Genomic DNA, 20476 nt, shown 5'->3' on the forward strand with positions numbered 1-20476 from the left:
TCGCCATTTCCTAAATGTATTGCAGGACAATTTCATGGGTCAGATGGTAAATGCACCAACAAGAAACAATGTGTTACTAGTAGGGATGCACCGAAATTTCGGCCGCCGAAACATATCGGCCAAAAATGGCCTTTTCTGCAAAATGCCGAAAGAGAATTCTGAAAATGGGGCGGGGCCCCGCCCTTGGTGCCGCCCATCACGGGGGTGTCATTCTGGAGCGCCTGTCCTTACTCTCTTCTTCTCCCCTCCCTCCTCGTCCATGCTGCAGGCGGCCTGTGGGGTCTCTGTGTAATGTCCCTCTCTCCCCGAGCGGTGGCTGCATATGGATCCTCAGCCGATGTGTAAATCGGCTGTGCAGGAGCTCGGTCACGCTGTTTACTCTGAAAGTGAAAGTAAGGGAGAGGTGTCTAGCAGTGTGTGCTGTGCTCTCTGCTTCCCCCTACAGTGCAGTACCCAGCATGGAGATTGAAGGTACAGAGCTACAGCTGCCAATTTTTAAAAAGGCTGTCTATACATGTTTGTATGCATGTGTGTTTTATATGTGTGAATGCGCACTTATGTGTGTGTGTTTTATATGTGTATGTTTATATGCACTGGTGAGGCACAGGCAGGCAGCATGACGGGCACTGGTAGGCTGCTGGGCACTGGGGAGACACAGGCAGGCTGCAAATGATGGGCACTGGTAGGCTGCTGGGCACTGGCAGGCTTGCATATGATGGGCACTTGTGAGGCTGCATTGATCTCCTGTACCATGTCTGCAGTCTCTGACCATCTCCTGTACCATGTCTGCAGTCTCTGACCATCTCCTGTATAAAAATATTTTTTAAAAACAGTCACTTTCGGTATCGGTGTGGTTTCGGGATCGATTTCGGTATCAAGGAAGATTTTTTTTTGGTATCGGTTTCAGCACCAAAAAACCCATTCGGTGCATCCCTAGTTACTAGACCTACTGATTACTAACAATGCAGACCTGATCACAGATGTGGAAATAAGGGGCAATTTAGGAAACAGCGATCACAGATCAATTTGTTTCAGTATAAATCACACAAACAGGAAACACACAAGAGGAATACAAAAGACACTGGATTTCAAAAGAGCCAACTTCCATAAACTACGCTCCTTGCTAGAAGATATTAAATGGGATAAAAATCCTAGGAACAAAGAACAGAGGAAAAATGGGTGTGCTTTAGGAGCATATTAAATAAGGGTATTAGCCAGTGCATCCCAATGGGTAATAAATTTAAAAGAGCTCATAAAAGTCCTGGGTGGCTTAACTCCAACGTAAAAAGCATATAAAAGCAAAAGAAGAAGGCCCATAGACGTGGTGTATCTGCATTTTGTAAAGGCATTCGATACAGTTCCCCATAAACGTTTACTGTACAAACTAAGGTCTGTTGGCATGGACCAAAGGCTTGAAAACTGGCTACAGAAGCTAGTTCAGAGGGTAGTGATAAATGGTGAGACTCGGAGTGGCCTGGTGTGGAGAGTGGGGTCCCCCAGGGTTATGCCCTGGGACCAATCCTATTTAACTTATATATAAATGATCTGGAGGATGGGATAAAAAGCGCAATCTCAGTATTTGCGGACGATACTAAGTTAAGCAGGGCAATAGCTTCTCCGCAAGATCTGGAAACCTTGCAAAAAGATCTGAACAAATTAATGGGGTGGGTAACTACATGGCAAACAAGGTTTAATGTAGAAAAATGAAAAATAAGGCATTTTGGTGGCAAAACAACAAATTCAATCTACTCACTAGGGGGAGAACCTCTGGGGGAATCTAGGACAGAAAAAGGACCTGGGGGCCCTAGTAGATGACAGGCTCAGCAGTGGCATGCAATGCCAAGCTGCTGCAAGCAAAGCCAATAGAATATTGGCATGCATTAACAAGGGAATCAACTCCAGGAGATAAAACGATAGTCCATACTCCAGACTGCACCTGGAGTATGCCGTCCAGGTCTGGGCTCTAGCCTTCAGGAAGGATGTGCTGGAACTGGAGAGAGAGTCCAGAGAAGGGCAACAAAGCTAATAAAGGGACTGAGGATCTTGGTTATGAGAAAATATTACTAGCACTGAACTTATTCTCTCTAGAGAAGAGAGATGCTTGAGGGGATATGATTTCAATGTACAAATACCGTACTGGTGACCCCACAATAGGGATAAAACTTTTCCGCGATAGGGCATTTAAAAAGACTTGCGGCCATTCACTAAAATTAGAATCAAAGCGGTTTAACCTTTTTCTTTTTTTTTTAATATCTTTAAAATCTGTAAATATCTGTAAAACATCCATTTTACAAAAAGAGAAAAACATACATCTAAGATTTTGAAAAAAAACGAGGGCGATACAGACTCCCCTCTCTTAGGTAACTTCGTTCAGCTCTGTATGTCCCTTCCTTCCCTAACTCATACATCACCAAGCCAACATAATCTCGCTTCCACTCCTTTCGTTCACCTTTCACCCAGCACTTTTCTTTCCAGTCGTCTTGTAACCGTTTACCTTTCTTTTTTCCTCTTTCTGATTCATCGTCCCTTTGACTATATTTTTTTATATGAAGGTATGGTAGATTGCCATTTTTGAGCAATCATTTTCCTTGCCTGGAATAGGCATCTCAAGATTGCTAATTGAGCATTTCCTAGTTTACCTTCTCCCTCTATCCACCCCAGCACACATGGCATGGGTTCCATGTCTATAGCGACTTCAAATACCTGGCCTATAATACCCACTACCTCCCTCCAGTATCGGAATAGCCTCGGGCATCTCTAAAACATATGGATCTGATCCACCTCTGCCTAGGGCAGGTAGCATCCTGTCTACGGCCGAACCGAAAGAGCTTCTGCGGAGTGTAGTAGGCTCTGTATAATAAGAATAAGTGCGACATCCTCTGGGGCGGGGAGAGCAACACCAATGGGGTAAGTTCCAGAATTCTTTCCCATTGTGCTTCAGTTAAACTTCCCACATCTCTTTCCCATTTCTCCTTAAAAGACCGATTTTCTATTCCTTCCCGACTCCCTTTATATATACTTGGATAGACTTGTGATAATAAGCCTTTCGATGTTTTTGCTGTAGTAACTTTCTGTAACACAGGTATCTTATTCCATTCTAGTATCCGCCCTCTAAACTGTTCTGCCATTGCATGCCTAACCTGCAGGTATCTAAAAAAAGGATTTGTTCGGAATTGCAAATTGTTCTCTCAATTCCTGGAAGAATTTTAAATTTCCATCTTGGTAGAGCTGGGTGATGTACTTTATTCCTCGTCTTTCCCATTCCCTAATTGTCTTCAATTCCTGCACCTCGCCCAGCTTACTATTTTCCCATAGGGGGGAATATTCTGTAAATCCTCTATATCCCAGAGTCTTTTTTGCTGCTTCCCAGACTCTCGTCATTAACTCTAGGGTAGGTAGCCCATGCAAAAAAGACCCTGCCTCCAATGTTTCGACCAGCGAATTATGCGGAGTGTTTTGTAGGAGCATCTTCCTCTCTCGTCCTCCCTCGGATTCACATCTGCCCATATGTTGGAGCTGCGACGCCAGAAAATAGCTAAAGGGATTTGGAAGGGCAACTCCTTCCTCCCGATTTGGGAGTTGTAAAGTGTTTAAGCTAATTCTTGCTGAACCCCCTTCCAGATTAATTCTCTAAATAAAGTGTCTACCTTTTGGAACCACTTTTTATAAATCCATACTGGGGAGTTACGCAGTACGTACAACAGCTGTGGTAGTATCATTTTAATTAATTTGCAGCGACCTGCTGCAGATAGGAGTTTTTTCCAAATTTTAATTTTCCCCTTAAATTTGGTTAATAATGGGACAAGATTATCCACAATCAATTGTTTGGGGTCTCTGCAGATATTTATACCGAGATATTTTATTTGATTCGCTGTTTGTATCTGTGCAGCCTCTTGAGGCAAGGATCTATCTAGGGGGTCAACTGGCAGAAGAGTAGATTTCTCCCAATTTATCCTAAGTCCGGAGAGTCAGCCAAAGTTTGATTTTTCTCATAGTTTTTTTTAATGAGTTTTGTGTATCTCAAAGTAATAAAAGGAGATAATCCGCGTATAATAACATTTTCTTCCACCTCCCCTCTTTTATACCCCTTTATCCCTGGGGAGGACCTAAGGGATATAGCCAAGGGTTCGATCGCAAGGGCAAAGAGAAAGGGGGACAAAGGGCACCCCTGTCTCATCTCCCTCATCAGTCGAAACTTGTCAGAGTGCTCATTATTCACCATTACTTTCAGCTCGGGTGCTTTATACAGCATCTTTACCCATTTAGTAAAAATTGGCCAGAGCTGAAATACTTTTAGGACTCCCCAGAGATATTTCCATTCTAAACTTTCAAAGGCCTCGGCGGCGTCCAGAGAAAGAATGGCCCTTCGTCCCTCCTCGTCCGTTGGAACCTGAAGGATCAAGTATACCCATCTTATGTTTGTACTAGTGGACCTGCCGGGTACAAATCCTGATTGATCAGGATGGACGAGTTTCTGTATAACTTTACTTAATCTAGCCGCCAAGACCTTTGGGCGAATCTATGTGTCTGAGTTTAGCGAAGAAATAGGTCTGTATGAAGCAGGGTTAAGTGGATCTTTACCTTCCTTAGGTATCACTATTAGTGTGGATTCCACCATAGATGAGGGGAAGTCTCCCCCCACCCCCTCATCGCTGACCAATTTAGAACCCTCAACTCAGGAAGCAACACCCTTCCAAAATGCTGGTAAGTCTCGACCGGCAAACCATCTGGACCTGGGGACTTCAGTCCCACCATTTCCTGCATGATCCGCTGTATTTCCTCCAGTGTTATAGGCCTGTCAAGTGCAGTCTTATCTTCCGCAGAAAGACAGGGGATCGTCAAATCTCAAAAAAAAAAAAAATTGTCCATTTCTTCCCCCATTTCCTCCTGCCTGGAACTATATAGGTCCTCGTAATACTCTCTAAACCTGTCCACTATCTTTGGAGTGTGTGAGAAAGTCCTGCCCTCACTGGTGGTAATCACTGGCACCACTGATGAGGGTGAATTTGTTCTGACCAACTGGGCCAACATCCATCCTACGCTTTCCCCCTCACTAAAAGCGATTTGTTTTTGGAAGATCTGTTTATTCTGCTTGACATTATTAAGTGATAGTTCTGTTGTGTCTCTATCCATGCCCTGAGCTTCCCAGGTGTCGGGTCATTAATATATTGTTCTTCTGTTAGTGTCGCTCTTTCTCCTGCCAGTTTTTCCCCATCCCTAGATTGTTTTTTGATTTTTGACACTTGTTGTATCATTAAGCCTCGGAGGAAAGTCTTCAGTGTATCCCAAACCTCCGAGGCGGTACCTGTATTCAGCTCAACGTATTCCCTTAGGGCCATCAATAGCTCCTGTGGTTCTTCCATAAGTTCCATCCAAGATGGACTTATTCTCCACTCCCGCAAATGGTCCCCCTCCCCAATTTCTATTGAGGCTGTCATCGGGGAATGATCCGAAAAACCTCTTAGCATATAGCTTAAATTTTTTACTATAGGGATCGCCTCATCATTCCCCAGAATTAAATCAATCCTCGATAATGTGGAGTGTGTCCTGGAGAAGCACGAGTATCGCCGGGACTTAGGGTTCCGTATTCTCCATATGTCCTTCAAACCCATTTCTCCCAAAAAAATGGGACAGCCGGTCTTCCGTTGTTCCTCCCCATTGTGCCCCATGTGGGAACCTATTTTCTAGTCCATGACCATATTAAAGTACCCCATGACTATCACCAGGACCACCGGCGTATCCAACACAAACTCCACCAAGTTAAGCAGGACCGTAGTATTAAAGGGGGATGGTATATACACATTAGCCAATACGTATGTTCTATTCTCTATCTTGCAGTATAAAAAAAAGTAACGCCCTGATTCATCAATCCTACTTTGCATACAGTTAAACGCTACCCCTGACTTGATCAAGATACTCACTCCTCTGGAAAAAGAGGTATAAACCGAGTGGAACTGTGAGCAAAAATCTCCCCACCCCAAATGAGGTATGGAGATATGTCTCCTGCAGGCACAGAAGTGTGGCCCCATATATTTTTGCCATTGACAGGACTGCAGCTTATTTCCCTGGGTCTCCCAGGCCTCTAACATTCCAAGAGCATAGCATAAGTGATTTTTTTTTTGTCCGTGTACTTTTATTCATTAGTGTTCAAATTTTCTACTGACATTGTGTGATTTCTTTTTTCTCATTAACTCGTGCCAATTCTTATTCGTGCTTTTTGCCTGTGATATCTCAGTGATCAAGTGCAATTTATAGAAAACATTAATTTTTTTTCATTTTAATGTGCTTCTTACATTCTTCCCTAAACCTTGCATACATACCAAAACTTACATACCAAACAGTCCAATCATACCATCCACTTCTCCTATATTCCGCTCTCATCACCTTACTAGGTTTGGATAGGGGCCTTCTATTGTGAACTACCTATACATACCTCATTTTGAATGTTGTTATTCTGATTCTTTTTGATTTCGTCCCATCCGCTTCCCTAACCCTCCCTCACAAAAAAAAAAGAAACAAATACAACTTGCAGTTGAAGAAAACACTTTGCTGTACCCCTTAAAAAAAAAGTGGGTACCATGCTTTTTGTTCTCCTCCTTCTATACACCACACCCCCACCCCCCATCTCCTTCGTGCGTAAAAGTTAAATAAAAACAAGAGGAAGAGAGGGAAAAAAAAAAAAAAAAAAAAAAAAAAAAAAAAGGAAGAAGAGAACCATATTATAAGTCACTTCTCTCTTCCTCCTTCTCCCTAAGGTTATATTAGTGTTATATTATAACTTGTATTCAGTCGTGTTATCTCAATTTCCCAGGTAGAGCAGTCCTGTTCTATAATCTCTCCTTATGGGTTGCTTACTTCCCCCAAACCTAGCTCTCTGCTTTTGATGGTCAGATGAAAAATCTGGGTATATAGATACCCTAGTGCCGTTGTACAATATATTGCCCATTTCTTTAGCTCTGTGTATTATAGTCACTTTATCCTTGTAGTAGAGCATTTTTGCCAATAAAGACCTCGGGGGAGCTCCAGGTTGAGGGGGCCTAGTGGGGACCCTGTGTGCTCTCTCTATTGCAAAAAATGGTGTAAAGGACTCCTGCCCAAATGTATCTCTAAACCACTTTTCCAGGAAAGCAGTGGGGTCTGCACCCTCACTATGCTCAGGAAGCCCCACTATCCGTACGTTCTTTCTCCTCATCCTCTTTTCCATTTGATCCATTTTACTCTCTGGTTTGATCATCTGCTCTCTTATAGCTATTATCTCCCACCAAGCCCACTCTCCCATCCAGGGCAGTAGTCCTCTCCTGGACCTTTTGTAAGTCGTGCCTGACAAAGGAAAGCTCTTCCTGAATTGTTCTAAGTTGGACAGTCATTTCATTCAGGGAATCTCTGCAGGAATTAACTGCCCGCAGGACCTCTTTCAGTGATGGCTCAGGATCCCCTGAGGCTCCAATCCCAGGCGGTAACCCTAGGGTCTCTTCAACCTCCTGTCCCTGGAGCCTCCCCCCCAGCTCGCTCACCTCCGTTGGCACTGGTACATGGCTCTGTCCTTAACTTTTTCTTACCCCTGCAGCCCCAGCCTGCCGGTTGGTTTGTGCCTGTTGACTCTGTAGGGTGTTTTTTTTTTTTTGGGGGGGGGGGGGGGGGGGTTCTGGTCCACTGCCTGGCTTGGATTATGCGCATAACTTTTTAGTTTTGCGGTTGCTTGACTTGCCTTTGTAGTACGCTGCGATGGCATGCTGTTATAAGCAGATGAGTAGTACCATAATATGCGACTATTTCTATGCCACTACTTGTCTGTATTATCCCTAGATGGGGCTATACCGGGGGATTGGATCTATCCTGGCTCAAAGGGGAGGGAAAAAAAAAAAAAAAAGGGGGGGGGGGGGCAAAGCAAGGCAGGCAAAGTCCATTACAAAGCATTATAAAGCTCAAACACACACATTCCGAGAACCCCAGCTCCAGGGGGAGGTTGGCTGCAGTCTCACACACCACAGCCACCAGCCCACACTGCTTCACTAGTCCGCGTCTGGCTATTCCTGCTGCCGCTCTCACCGACGGTCCACAGCAAAGCCCGTTGCTCGGTCTCAGTCCTGGTCTCAGTCCTTCATCTAAAAACACTGAAGCACAAGTCTACAGGATGAGTAGGAGATAGGAGGTGAGAGGACGCTGCTCTCACACTCGCGGCCTCATTCGGTCACGCCCCCCCCGCCTACACATCTTGGTTTAACCTTAAACTGCGTACAGGGTTCTTTACTGTAAGAGCGGTAAGGATGTGGAATCCTCTTCCACAAGCAGTGGTTTCAGCAGGGAGCATCGATAATTTAAAAAAAGCACACACACACACGATGCTTAACTACACTGCAGAGTGCATGAGCATCATGGGAAATGTAGTTCCAAAACATCTGGGGTGCAGAGGTTCACTATCACTGGCCTAGGCTAGAAGAAGATTGGCAAGACCCTAAAACTGAGCTGCAGCATGGTGGCCAAGACCATACAACAGTTTAACAGGACAGGTTCCACTCAACAGGCCTCGCCATAGTCGACCAAAGAAGTTGAGGGCACATGCTTAGCATCATATCCAGAGGTTGTCTTTGGGAAATAGACCTTCGAGTGCTGCCAGCAGAGGTTGAAGGGGTGGAGTCAGCCTGTCAGTGCTCAGACCATACGCCTCACAATGCATCATATCGGTCTGCGTGGCTGTCGTCCCAGAAGGAAGCCTTTTCTAAAGACGATGCACAAGAAAGCCTGCAAACAGTTTGCTGAAGACAAGCAGACTAAGGACATGGATTACTGAAACCATGTCCTGTGGTCTGATGAGACCAAGGTAAACGTATTTGGTTCAAAGGGTGTCAAGCGTGTGGGGCGGCAACCAGGTGAGGAGTACAAAGACAAGTGTGGCTTGCCTACAGTCAAGCATGGTGGTGGGATTGTCATGGTCTGGGGCTGCACGAGGGCTGCATGAGTGCTGCTGGCACTCATTCTGCCGGCAGCTACAGTTTGAGGGAACCATGAATGCCAACATGTACTGTGACATACTGAAGCAGAGCATGATCCCCTCCCTTCGGAGATTGGGCTGCAGGGCAGTATTCCAATATGATAAGGACCCCAAACACACCTCCAAGACGACCACTGCCTTGCTAAAGAAGCTGAGGGTAAAGGTGATGGACTGGCCAAGCATGTCTTCAGACCTAAATCCTATTGAACATCTGTGGTGCATCCTCAAACGGAAGGTGGAGGAGCATAAGGTCTCTAACATCCATCAGCTCCGTGATGTCATCATGGAGGAGTGGAAGAGGACTCCAGTGACAACCTGTGAAGCTCTGGTGAACTCCATGCCCAAGGCAGTGCTGGAAAATAATGGTGGCCACAGAAAATATTGATAATTTGGGCCCAATTTGGACATTTTCACTTAGGGGTGTACTCACTTTTGTTGCCAGTGGTTTAGACATTAATAGCTGTGTGTTGAGTTATTTTGAGGGGACAGCAAATTTACACTGTTATACAAGCTGTACACTCACTACTTTACATTGAAGCAAAGTATGATTACTTCAGTGTTGCCCCATGATAAGATATTTACAAAAAAGTGAGGGAGGGGAATACTCACTTGTGATAGATATAGCTATATCTCTATATAGTATTTATCGGCGTATAACACGCACCCCGAGTTTAGGAGGGAAGTTTAAGGAAAAATACATTTTAAATGCCCATCAATGCAGCCTTATCAGTGTCCATCTGCAGCCTTGCCCATCATTGCAGAATGATCAGTGTCCATCTGCAGCCTTGCCCAACAGTGTCCATCTGCAGCCTTGCCCAAAATTGCAGAATGATCAATGATGGGTTTTAACTTGTTACTGGTACTCAATTTTTCACTTTGCATCGTGAAGTGTTTAGTTGAATAGGCAGATTAATCCAGCTGCTGTCAACAATACATAAACCTTCCTTTTGCCTGCTGAGTAGGGAACGAGCGCCGTCGAGATAGACAGCGCCAGATGTCCTGTGTACTCGGCTCATCTCGCAGTCCCGCCCCTTGGCCCGGCTCCTATGATGGACACAACACCAGTCCAATGGCAGGACGTAAATGCTAGGAGGCGGGACTGGATGTGACTGCCAGCAGAGCTGAGCCGAGTACAGAGTACACTCGGCTCTGTCTATTTAGGCGGCGCTCGTTCCCTCCTTCCCCTACGAGGCAGCGGTTCGGTGTATAACACGCACCCACTATTTTCCCCTGATTTTAAGGGGAAAAAAATAAAAAATAAAAAAATTGGGTGTAATACGCCGATAAATACGGTACATACACACTATATCTATCTATATCTATCTATATCTATCTATATCTATATCTACACATACTCCACATCTCCGGAGCAAATTGTACAGGGGTCCTGTGTCCTCTGGTCAGTTTCAGGTCTGAATTCAGCCAAAAAATTCAGGCTGAAAGGGTGAATTTGGACGCACCGGACCCCTGCCGTGAGCTGCTCTGTGCTGTGGTGTAAACTCACCCTCAATCATGATGTACTGACAGCCCATCTCATTTCTTGAGACCCAAACACACCAGGGCAGTACAAATATCCTCCAAATTACCTTTTTGGAAAGTAAACAGTCTGAGGTATTTAGTAAGAGGCATGGCACGTTTTTTTAAAGTTATTTTTTGGAGAGTGGAAAAAAAAAAAAATTTCACTCCCCCCCCCCCTTTTTTTTTTTTTTTTTTTTTTTTTTTTTACACATACTATGATCACTGCTATAATTAAAACATTTCCACTAAATGACAGTGTGTAGACACTGTATTATTGTGATTAGCTGTGATTGGCCACAGCTAATCACGATACAAATGTAATTGGCCCTGTCTGTACCATGTGATCACTGTGACCAATCACAGCTAGCAACACAATTGTAGACAATATCATTTTACAATGGCGGGGCGGGAAGCAGTTAAAAAACTGAACTCACCTTCCTCTACGTTTGGAATCTTCTGCCATCTTGATTGGCAGAAGTTGAAATTATGCAATTCCCACACATGCACCCAAGAGTTCATTCATTCCTGCACAGAGGTGTGTCGAGAATGTACACTGAGCTGTGCTTCTAAAGATGACTGGTAGGTAGGTAAGGCAGATACGTTTGTTTTATTGCAGAAGATACAAAGTATATCTCTTCTGCAGTAAAACACATGCTGCATTTTTCTTTTTTAGTTTAGCTCTGCTTAAACTTTGGTCCAGCTACTAAAGAGCAGTATGCACCAGTCTACAGAAAAAGCCTAGCTAAAAGATGCTGAAGTATGAAGTGGGAGGAAGAAAAACAATATATATTTATAGTCACCCACCCTAAACATTTTAGTGTAAATCATAACTGATACAAATTTAGAAAAAACATACCCGTTTCATTATTTCATCCCTGGTGGTGAAATGTGGAGCATCTTCGATGTGAATATCATTTGCCATATCAAAAACTCTTCCCAAAAGTTCATCACTGTATCTGTAAAATGATGACGATTTAATACATCAGTATACCAGCTTACATATAGTTTAGAGTGAACAGATCATTACAGTAAGCAAACTTTTTTTCTTCCTCCTCTAAAGCTCCAGGCAGGCCCTTACACTACATAGTTGAAGGTAAATCTAAAATGAAATTGAATAAGAAAATTGTATAATGTATGGCCAACCTTAGCCAACATATTACTTTAGGACCGCCCACAGCACATATACTACCTGTACAGCCCTTGCACTACATTGTTGAAGGTGAATCTAAAAACAAGATTTTTCAAAAACAGCTTACCTGTAAAATCCTTTTCTTTGGAGTACATCAGGGGACACAGAGCCATAGCAGTTACTATATGAGTTATAGGCCACCTTCAGGTGATGGACGCCCCAAATTAAAAAGTGCACTCCCTATATAACCCCTCCCACTGGTGGGAGTACCTCAGTTTTGTAGCAAAGCAATATAGGTGTATATCAAAGAAGGGAGGGACTTCTGTGTCTCCTGATGTACTTCAAAGAAAAGGATTTTACAGGTAAGCTGTTTTTAAAAATCCTGCTTTCTTTTCATACATCAGGGGAAACAGAGCCACAGTTGTTACTATATGGGATGTCCCAAAGCAATGCCAACTGAAGGGAGGGAGACACAACAATAGTAGGGCACGAAGAGACTAGAGCACATATACCGCAGCCTGCAGTACACTGCGCCCAAAGGCCATAGCCTCATGATCTTTTACATCTACTTGATATAATCTGGTAAATATATGGATTAAAGACAAAGTTGCGACCTTGCAGATCTGAGCCATGGAGGCTTGGTGATGCACTGCCCAAGAAGCACTAACAGCCCTAGCGGAGTGCCTTTAAAATTAAAAAGGAAGAATCCTCTCCTTTTAAGCCAAAAGCTTGAACAATCACTTGACACAAACCACCTAGAGATCGTAGATTCCGATGCTGCCTGTCCTCTTTAGGACCGTCAGGCAACACAAACAAAAAAAATCTGTTTTTATGCATCTGAGCCGTCACCTTTAACCCCTTCCGCCGAGCATACTCGGCTTTCGGGGGTTATACCGGGATGATGCCCGCAGCTGCAGGCATCATCCCGGTACAGTTTTTTATAGAGGCGGCGATTGGCTTTCCAGGTATAACAACCAATGCCGCTAAAAGCCGCTCGGCTGTTATACTGGAGGAGCAGGAGGGGACGTGCTCCCCTCCCGTCGCTCTTACCGGGCCTCCCGATCCACCGGGAGGCCCGATCACCAATCCACCGCCTCCGGCGGCTAGTGACAGTCTGGAACGAAGCCTTAAGCGGCTTCATTCCTGCCTCCTAATAGTAAACACGGAAGCGACGTCATGATGTCACTTCTCGTTTACTCGGTTGCCAATGGCGCCGGTTTTAAAGAAAAAAATACAGTATTCAGAAACGCCGAAAACGGCGATCTGAATACTTTGAAGTGCAAAAGGAGGGACCCCGATCCATAAAGTCCATAAAGAGTACCTGTCACCACCTATTACTGTCACAAGGGATGTTTTTTTTTTTTTTTTTTAATAAATATAAAAATAAAGAAAATTCAAGTTAGACTTACCGGTAACTTGTTTTCCATGAGTCTTTCAGGACAGCACTTGAGAGAGTGACTCCTCCCCTTGCAAACAGGAAACACCTCTTCCACCAAACTTTAAAAGGAGGCTCCTTTCCACACATTGTCAGTAGTAGTAGAGAACCTCTGGCCCCAAACTGGAACACATAAATCGAGATATGATCAGTCACAGTATATATATATATATATATATATATATATATATATATATATATATATATATATATAAAAAAACAATAGGGCGGGATGCTGCTGTCCTGAAAGACTCATGGAAAACAAGTTACCGGTAAGTCTAACTTGAATTTTCCCTTATCGTCTTTCAGGACAGCACTTGAGAGGATAATACTTACCCCCCTAGGGAGGGACCACAGCCTGCAGAACCTTTCTGCCAAAAGCCTGATCCCCTGCTGATAGATCCAGTCTGTAATGACGGACAAACGTTAAGTAGCTTGACCACGTAGCCGCCTTACAAATCTGATCTGGGGTGGCACCAGCTCTTTCTGCCCATGTAGTGGCCTGGGCTCTCGTTGAATGAGCCCTAATTCCCAGCGGGGAAGATAAACCCATTTAAGAATAGGCTACAGAAATAGCTGTCTTAAGCCATCTAGCCAATGATGCTTTCGATGCTTGTTGGCCTTTTTTGTTTCCAGAAAAAAGAACAAATAATGAATCTGAAACTCTAAACCCTCCTGTTACTTCCAAATAATGTAATAGGATACGTCTTACGTCCAAATTGTGAAACTGCTCTTCCTTTGCACCCGATGGGTTAGCACAAAAGGTTGGTAGAGTAATCTCCTGAGACCTGTTACTAAAGCTTGCCACTTTTGGCAAAAACCCTGGGTCTACTTTAAGGACAACTCTATCAGGAAAAACTGACAAAAAAGGCTCCTTTAGGCCCCTTTCACACTGGGGCAGTGGGGACGTCGGCGGTACAACAGCGCTATTTTTAGCGCTGCTGTACCGTCGTTCTTGCAGCTGTATTCGGCCGCTAGCGGTGCGGTTTTAACCCCCGCTGGCGGCCGAAAAAGGGTTAAAATCACTTGTACAGCGCGGCTATAGCCGCGGTATTGCTGCGGTATAGCCGCGCTGTCCCATTGATTTCAATGGGCAGGAGCGGTTTAGGAGCGGTGAATACACCGCTCCAAAGAAGCGGTTTGCAGGACTTTTTTCACCGTCCTGCCAGCGCACCGCTTCAGTGTGAAAGCCCTTGGGCTTTCACACTGAACAAACAGCGGAGGTTGTTTAGGGGCGGTTTGCAGGCGGTATTTTTAGCGCAATACCGCCTGCAAACCGCCCCAGTGTGAAAGGGGTCTTACTGATAGGGCGTGCAGTTCACTAATCCTTCTTGCTGAAGTAATTGCGACCAGAAAAATAGTCTTCAAAGTTAAATTCTTTAGGGATATGGCCTGTAAAGGCTCAAATGGTTCTTTTGCCAGAGCTTGTAGAACCACCGAGAGATCCCAATTTGGGAAATGCCTCACTGGGACCGGTCTGGACCTGTAAAGTGCTTTGAAAAATCTCATGATCAGAGTTTCTGAAGATAAGGATCTCTCCAGATAAACTCCCAAGGCGGCCACCTGCACCTTAAGAGTGCTGACCGCCAGATTCTTGTCTGCACCTTTTTGCAAAAATTCCAGCACTGAAACTAGGTCTTTAACCTCCCTATGTTCTGAATGACAGAAAGAAACAGACTTTCCACACTTTGGCGTAAATATCCCTGGTTACCTTTTTCCTACTGGAAAGCAACGTAGTAGTTAAACGTTCTGAAAAGCCTTTGCTTCTCATTAACTGCTCCTCAGATACCAGGCAGTGAGCTTTAACCTGCCTACCTCTGGATGAAGCACTGGCCCTTGAATCAACAGATCCTGACTGAGCGGGAGATGCCAACATGGTTTGATTGCCAACTGAAGAATTGTGGAAAACCAAGCTCTCTTTGGCCAATATGGAGTAATCAAAATTATTGATACTCTCTCTCTCTTTCAGTATTTTTCTCAACACTAGAGGGATTAACCGGAATGGAGGAAAAGCATACCCTAGGTGAAAATCCCACGGATGTGCCAGAGCATCTATCCCCTGAGAGCAATTGTCTCTCTGAAGGGAGAAAAAAAATTCGGGAGCTGCGTGTTTTGCTTTGAAGCAAACAGGTCTACCTGCCGAAGGCCCCAAGCACTGGTGATTAATGCAAACACCTTCCTGTTCAGACTCCATTCTGATTCCTGAACTTTCTGTCGGCTCAGATAATCCGCTACTTCGTTTAATGTGCCTTTTAGATGGACTGCGGATAGAGTAAGTAAGTGGTTCTCCGCCCACTCCAGAATCTCTACTGACAGTAAGTGAAGAGCCCTGTTTCTTGTGCCTCCCTGTTTGTTCAGGAAGGCTATGGTAGTGGCATTGTCCGACAAAATCTGGACATGGCAACCTATGAGGTTTTGAGAGAAGAAAGCTAATGCTAGGGCAACCGCCTTCAGCTCTCTCCAATTTGAGGATTTTTGGGCCTCGAACTGGGACCATGTTCCCTGCGCTAAGGCCTGACCCATGTGGGTCCCCCATCCCTGCAAACTGGCGTCTGTTGTGACCACTTTTCCGGTCGGAAAAGACCAAAGAAGACCTCTTTGCAGTACCACCTGACTTTTCCACCACCAAAGTGAACGTTTGACTCTGGTGGGGATCTTTATTTTTGTATCCAAACTCTCTGTCCTGTGGTTCCATGTCCTTAGAAGGAACCTCTGGAAAGTCCTGAAATGCAGCCTTGCCCATTGGATGGCTGGCATAGAAGAGGTTAATGTCCCCAGAGCCGACATAACCTTTCGGACTGAAATCAGTTGATTTGTTTGTAGTGCCGTTATTACCCTTTGGACCTTGATCTTTTTCTCTTCTGGGAAAAAAATCTTTTGCTCCACCGAATCTATCAAGTAACCCAGAAACAGTACTTGCTGAGCTGGAATGAAATTTGATTTTTGAACATTCACTATCCACCCTAGTGACTCCAAATGACCGCAGGCTTTGTTCAAATCCTCCTGCAACTTTTCCCTGGATGGGGCAAAAAAGAGGAGGTCGTCCAGATATGGAATTACTGCAATCCCCTGGAGTCGAAGAGGGGCGAGAGCTTCCGCCATGATCTTCGTAAAAATACAAGGAGCTGACGACAGGCCGAAGGGAAGGGCCCTGAACTGAAGATGTATAATCTCTTTGCCCATATTCACCGCAAACCTCAGGAATTTCTGGGACTGAGGTGCTACAGGAACATGAAGATAAGCATCTCTCAGATCAATTGATACCATAAAACAATCTTTTGTCAGAATGTTCCTGACTGTGAAAATTGAGTCCATACAAACCTTTTTGTATAGGACTGACTTGTTCAGGGGTTTTAGGTTGAGGATAAGACGGAAGCTTCCAGATGGTTTTCTTATCAGAAAGATGTGTGAATAGAATAGAAGCCCTGACCCTGTTCTGGGGATACTGGTATCACTACCCTCTGGTGCCTCAGATCCTTTAAAAGGTTCTTCATGGCCAGAGCCTTTGTTAGATCCCTTGGTAAGTTTGTTACAAAGAATCTTTTTGGCGGGCGAACCAAAAACTCTATCCTGTAACCTTGGGACAGCATCTCCAAAATATATTGACTTTCAGTCATGCTGGCCCAAAGGGGGAGGAAACTTTGAAGCCCCCCCCCGTTACGCACAAGTCATTGCGTTTTACTGGAGGCTGCAGGAGGATGGAAAAGGACATTTCCTTTTCCTTAAGAGCCCATTCACACAGGGGCAACACGACTTCCAGCGTGACTTTGGGAGGCAACTTGGACACGACTTGAGTATGAATCACAGCACGACTTGGGGCAACTTACAACACAACCTGAAGTCGCCTCCAGGACAGGGAACTTTACAAGTGGCCAATCAGAGCTTATCTGCTGTGTGTGAGGAGGGGGCTGGCTGTTTAGTGGAGTAAATTACTTTCTGTTTCCTTTCTGCTTCCTGTAAAGTTGCCTCAGTATGAACAGTGATCAGACTTGGAGGCAACTTCCATTGAAATCAATGGGTACAAGTTGCCTAGAAGTCGGATTGAAGTAGTATAGGAACCTTTTCTGAAGTCGGAGCGACTGCAGTAGTGTACATTAAGACGGATCCATTCACTTTGATTTTCTCATGTAGCGCGACTTGAGGCGACTAGGGGCAACTTGGGACGACTTGAAGTTGGATCCAAAGTTGCCCCTGTGTGAATGGGCTCTTACCCTTCTGCGATGCCCAATTTTCTCTTTTCTCCTGGGGTTTGGTTTGTTCTTGAGCCCTTTGGGAACGAAAAAAAAAGGTTTAACTGGCTGTTTTTTCTTTTTGATGGGAAAAGACTTATTTTTATCAGCTGTTCTATCTAGAACCGCATCTAAGTCAGGACCAAAAAGCAAGTCACCCAGGAACGGTATCCCACACAGCTTGTTTTTGGATGCCGCGTCCCCCGGCCAAGTTTTCAACCACAAAACCCTTCTGGCCGAGTTGGCTAGGGCAGCAGATTTAGCTGTCATTTTAATTGATTCCGCTGATGCATCAGATATAAATGCGACAGCGGCAGACAAAGTCGAGAATGAATCCAAAATTTCTTGTTTTGGTGAGTCTGCTGAGATATGGGCCTTAAGCTGATCTAACCAGAACTCCATATTCCTGGATACCACCGTAGTTGCCATAGCAGGTTTAAGATTTCCCATGATGGATTGCCAAGCCCTTTTTAGTATAAATAAATAAGGAACCGCGCTACGTGCATAAATGTGAAGATGTGAAAAATAAATGAATCGTAAGTGACAAAGATTGAGTAAAATCCTGCTGCTAAACACTATAACCTCGATATAAGGCAAAGATCAAATATTACAGCAATCAGTGTAGCGCTGGACATAAGAGTGTAACTGGTGATTAGAAATTGGTGCACAATCTCTGATAATGCTAGGGTGTAATGCCGAATAAACAATGTAAATACACCAAAAATAAATCATCTAAAGCTTATATCTATACAATACATAGTGATATTCCTTTTAAATATGGGACCATGCCAGAAATAGGTATGTGTGAAAAGAATAATAAAAGTGAAAAATAAAATAAAAAGTTCAAAAAAGTGTCCCAAATAACAATGTGTAAAATCCAAAAGAGATCCGGAGGAAGATATATTGCAGGATTCGGGAATATTCGATCCACCTCCCGTGCAGCCCACCACCAAATGGTAAAGATGAAGGCTTACCAGAAAGCCTGCGACCGCCCTTACTCAGGGGGGTCAGAACAAGCTTAGTTGTGGAAATGTCCAGGGATGATGGAGCCTCCGAGTCCTCTCTCACTACATCGGGCAGGCAGCCCACAGCAACGGGAACCCCGAAGAAGAAGTTCACAAGAATTCCCTCAATGTTTCTTCTCGGAAAAGGTCAGATATAAATGAGCGTGCATGACATTTTTTTCCTTCCTTTTTAATACATTTGCAAAGATTTCAAACAAACTTCTTTCACGTTGTCATGGAATAAGGCATAATGCAGAATCAGTGGGAGTCCCGAGTGTGTCACTAGCCACGTCGCCTACAACCAGATGCCATCAGGCGTCCCCAGCAGTCCGTCCTTACATCAGGTGCCCCCAGCAGAGTCCCCTCCTTACATGCAGCCTGTGTCACATCAAATGCAGCCTATCTAGCATGGGTTGACTGCATGGACTGCATGCCCTTTTTAGTAGCTGGTCCATCCTTTTATCCATGGGATCTCTCAACACCCCCATGTCCTCGAATGCCAAATCTGTTGACCTCGAGACTTGGGAAAATGCGGCATCTAGTTTGGGGGTTTTTGTTCCAAACCGCCGCTGGATCTTCATCAAAAGGAAAACGCCTTTTGAAGGCTTTGGGAAAGAAAGGCTCTCTCTGGCTCTGTCCACTCTTTCTTAATAGCTTCAGAAATAACAGAGTGTACTGGGAAATTGCGATTTTTGTGTTCGTTAAACCCTGCATACATTTTATCATGCACAGATAACTCCTTTCTTTCCTCCTCCAGACCCAGTGTGGTATAGATTGCTTTTAACAGGCCATCTACCTGTTCTAAAGACAATTTGAATTTTGAAGGTAAATTTTCTCCTTCCTCCCCCCTCATCAGAATCCTCAGATTGATAGGGGGAATGTCCCCTCTGGGGTAGGAGATGCCTCAGTTTCCACCGCCGGGACTATAAGTGAGCCTTGAGAGGACTGTGAGGTAGTAAGCTGACTCAGGGATGGGTTTGCTAGCGAAGAGCGAAATGATTGGATAGTCGCATCAAGTTCTTTTTTAACAAATGCAATCAAGTCGCTGCAAGTGGAAGAAGCTTCTTTTTCAACTAGCAAATCAATACAGGCTTGACATAACGTCTTCTCTTCCATCCTTCAGGTAATTTGGCTTTACATGAAGGGCATTTCCTTTTTGCCACTGGATCAGAGCTCTTGGCCTGCCATGAGACAAAAAGAAGAAACCATCCCAGTGAGACAACCTGTCCTATTTTTCAAGGATGCTCACCACAGGTGCACAGTAAGAACTAGACTGCCTCATGTGCCCAGACAGGCCCCTGGGGGGGGGGGGGGGGGGGGCGGGGGGGGGAGAGAGATAGAGAGACCCCACAGTACAAGGAGAACAGTATACAACTGCCCCTTACCTGGGCCTTGCTAGGGCCTGTGCCTATCCCACTCGCTGCCGCCATCGATTCCATCGAGGAGCGCTTGCTGTGTTGTGTGGCTAAAACGCCGGTTCCGGACTCCAATAGCGCCAGTCCGGAACCCTCCCCTTTCCCTCTGCGATTTCCGGTGGAAATGATGCCGTACGCCTGTTCCGTGGGCACCGCCCCCTTTCCGGATGCCTCACTTCCGGCGGATGGAGCCCCCGCTGCCATCCCCAAGATGGCGGTGGTGCAATAAGCAACAAGCGGTGGACCCTGAGAAAAAATAAAACACAGTAAACGGCCACCGCCTGTTTTGCCACCGCCTAGGAGTGATGCCCACGACAGTCAGACTTACCCTGAGCCCAGATGAAGAGGGAGCGGGAGCCCAGCCAGCAGCACTTAACATCAGCTGTGGAATGGGAGGAACAGCTCTCATGAGGTAAAAAAAAAAAAAAAAAAAAAAAAAAAAAAGCATTTGGTGAAAACACAGGAAACCTGAGCTTCCAGGACAGCACCTGAGAGCCCTGACTTCCCCACGAAGTGTTCCCTCCGGAGGAAACACAAAAAACTGACAAGGTGTGGAAAGGAGCCTCCTTTTAAAGTTTGGTGGAAGAGGCGTTTCCTGTTTGCAAGGGAGGAGTCACTCTCTCAAGTGCTGTCCTGAAAGACAATAAGGGAAAAGTCAGTTTGGAACCAATGGGTTCATATTTGGATGTCTATCTTTAAATTTCCACAGTAAAATCATACTATATTATAAAATATCAGAGCGGGGGTGTGTATG

General features: G+C 44.9%; 1 protein-coding gene across 1 annotated transcript in view; it reads right to left on the reverse strand.

Annotated features, from left to right (window-relative positions):
• The window catches only part of CDKN2AIPNL (CDKN2A interacting protein N-terminal like), a 62788-nt gene extending 49579 nt beyond the window's left edge, over positions 1 to 13209 (reverse strand). Inside the window, exons 1-2 of the mRNA XM_073620791.1 lie at positions 13049 to 13209; positions 11367 to 11466 (exon numbers count right to left, since the gene is read on the reverse strand). Coding sequence (XP_073476892.1) covers positions 11367 to 11466; positions 13049 to 13164 — 216 coding nt within the window. The 5' untranslated portion in view covers positions 13165 to 13209. The remainder of the gene's footprint in view (positions 1 to 11366; positions 11467 to 13048) is intronic.
• Positions 13210 to 20476: the final 7267 nt, after the last annotated feature.

Source organism: Aquarana catesbeiana, linkage group LG03 (assembly GCF_042186555.1).
Source record: "Aquarana catesbeiana isolate 2022-GZ linkage group LG03, ASM4218655v1, whole genome shotgun sequence".
In the NCBI taxonomy this organism is placed as follows: domain Eukaryota; kingdom Metazoa; phylum Chordata; class Amphibia; order Anura; family Ranidae; genus Aquarana; species Aquarana catesbeiana.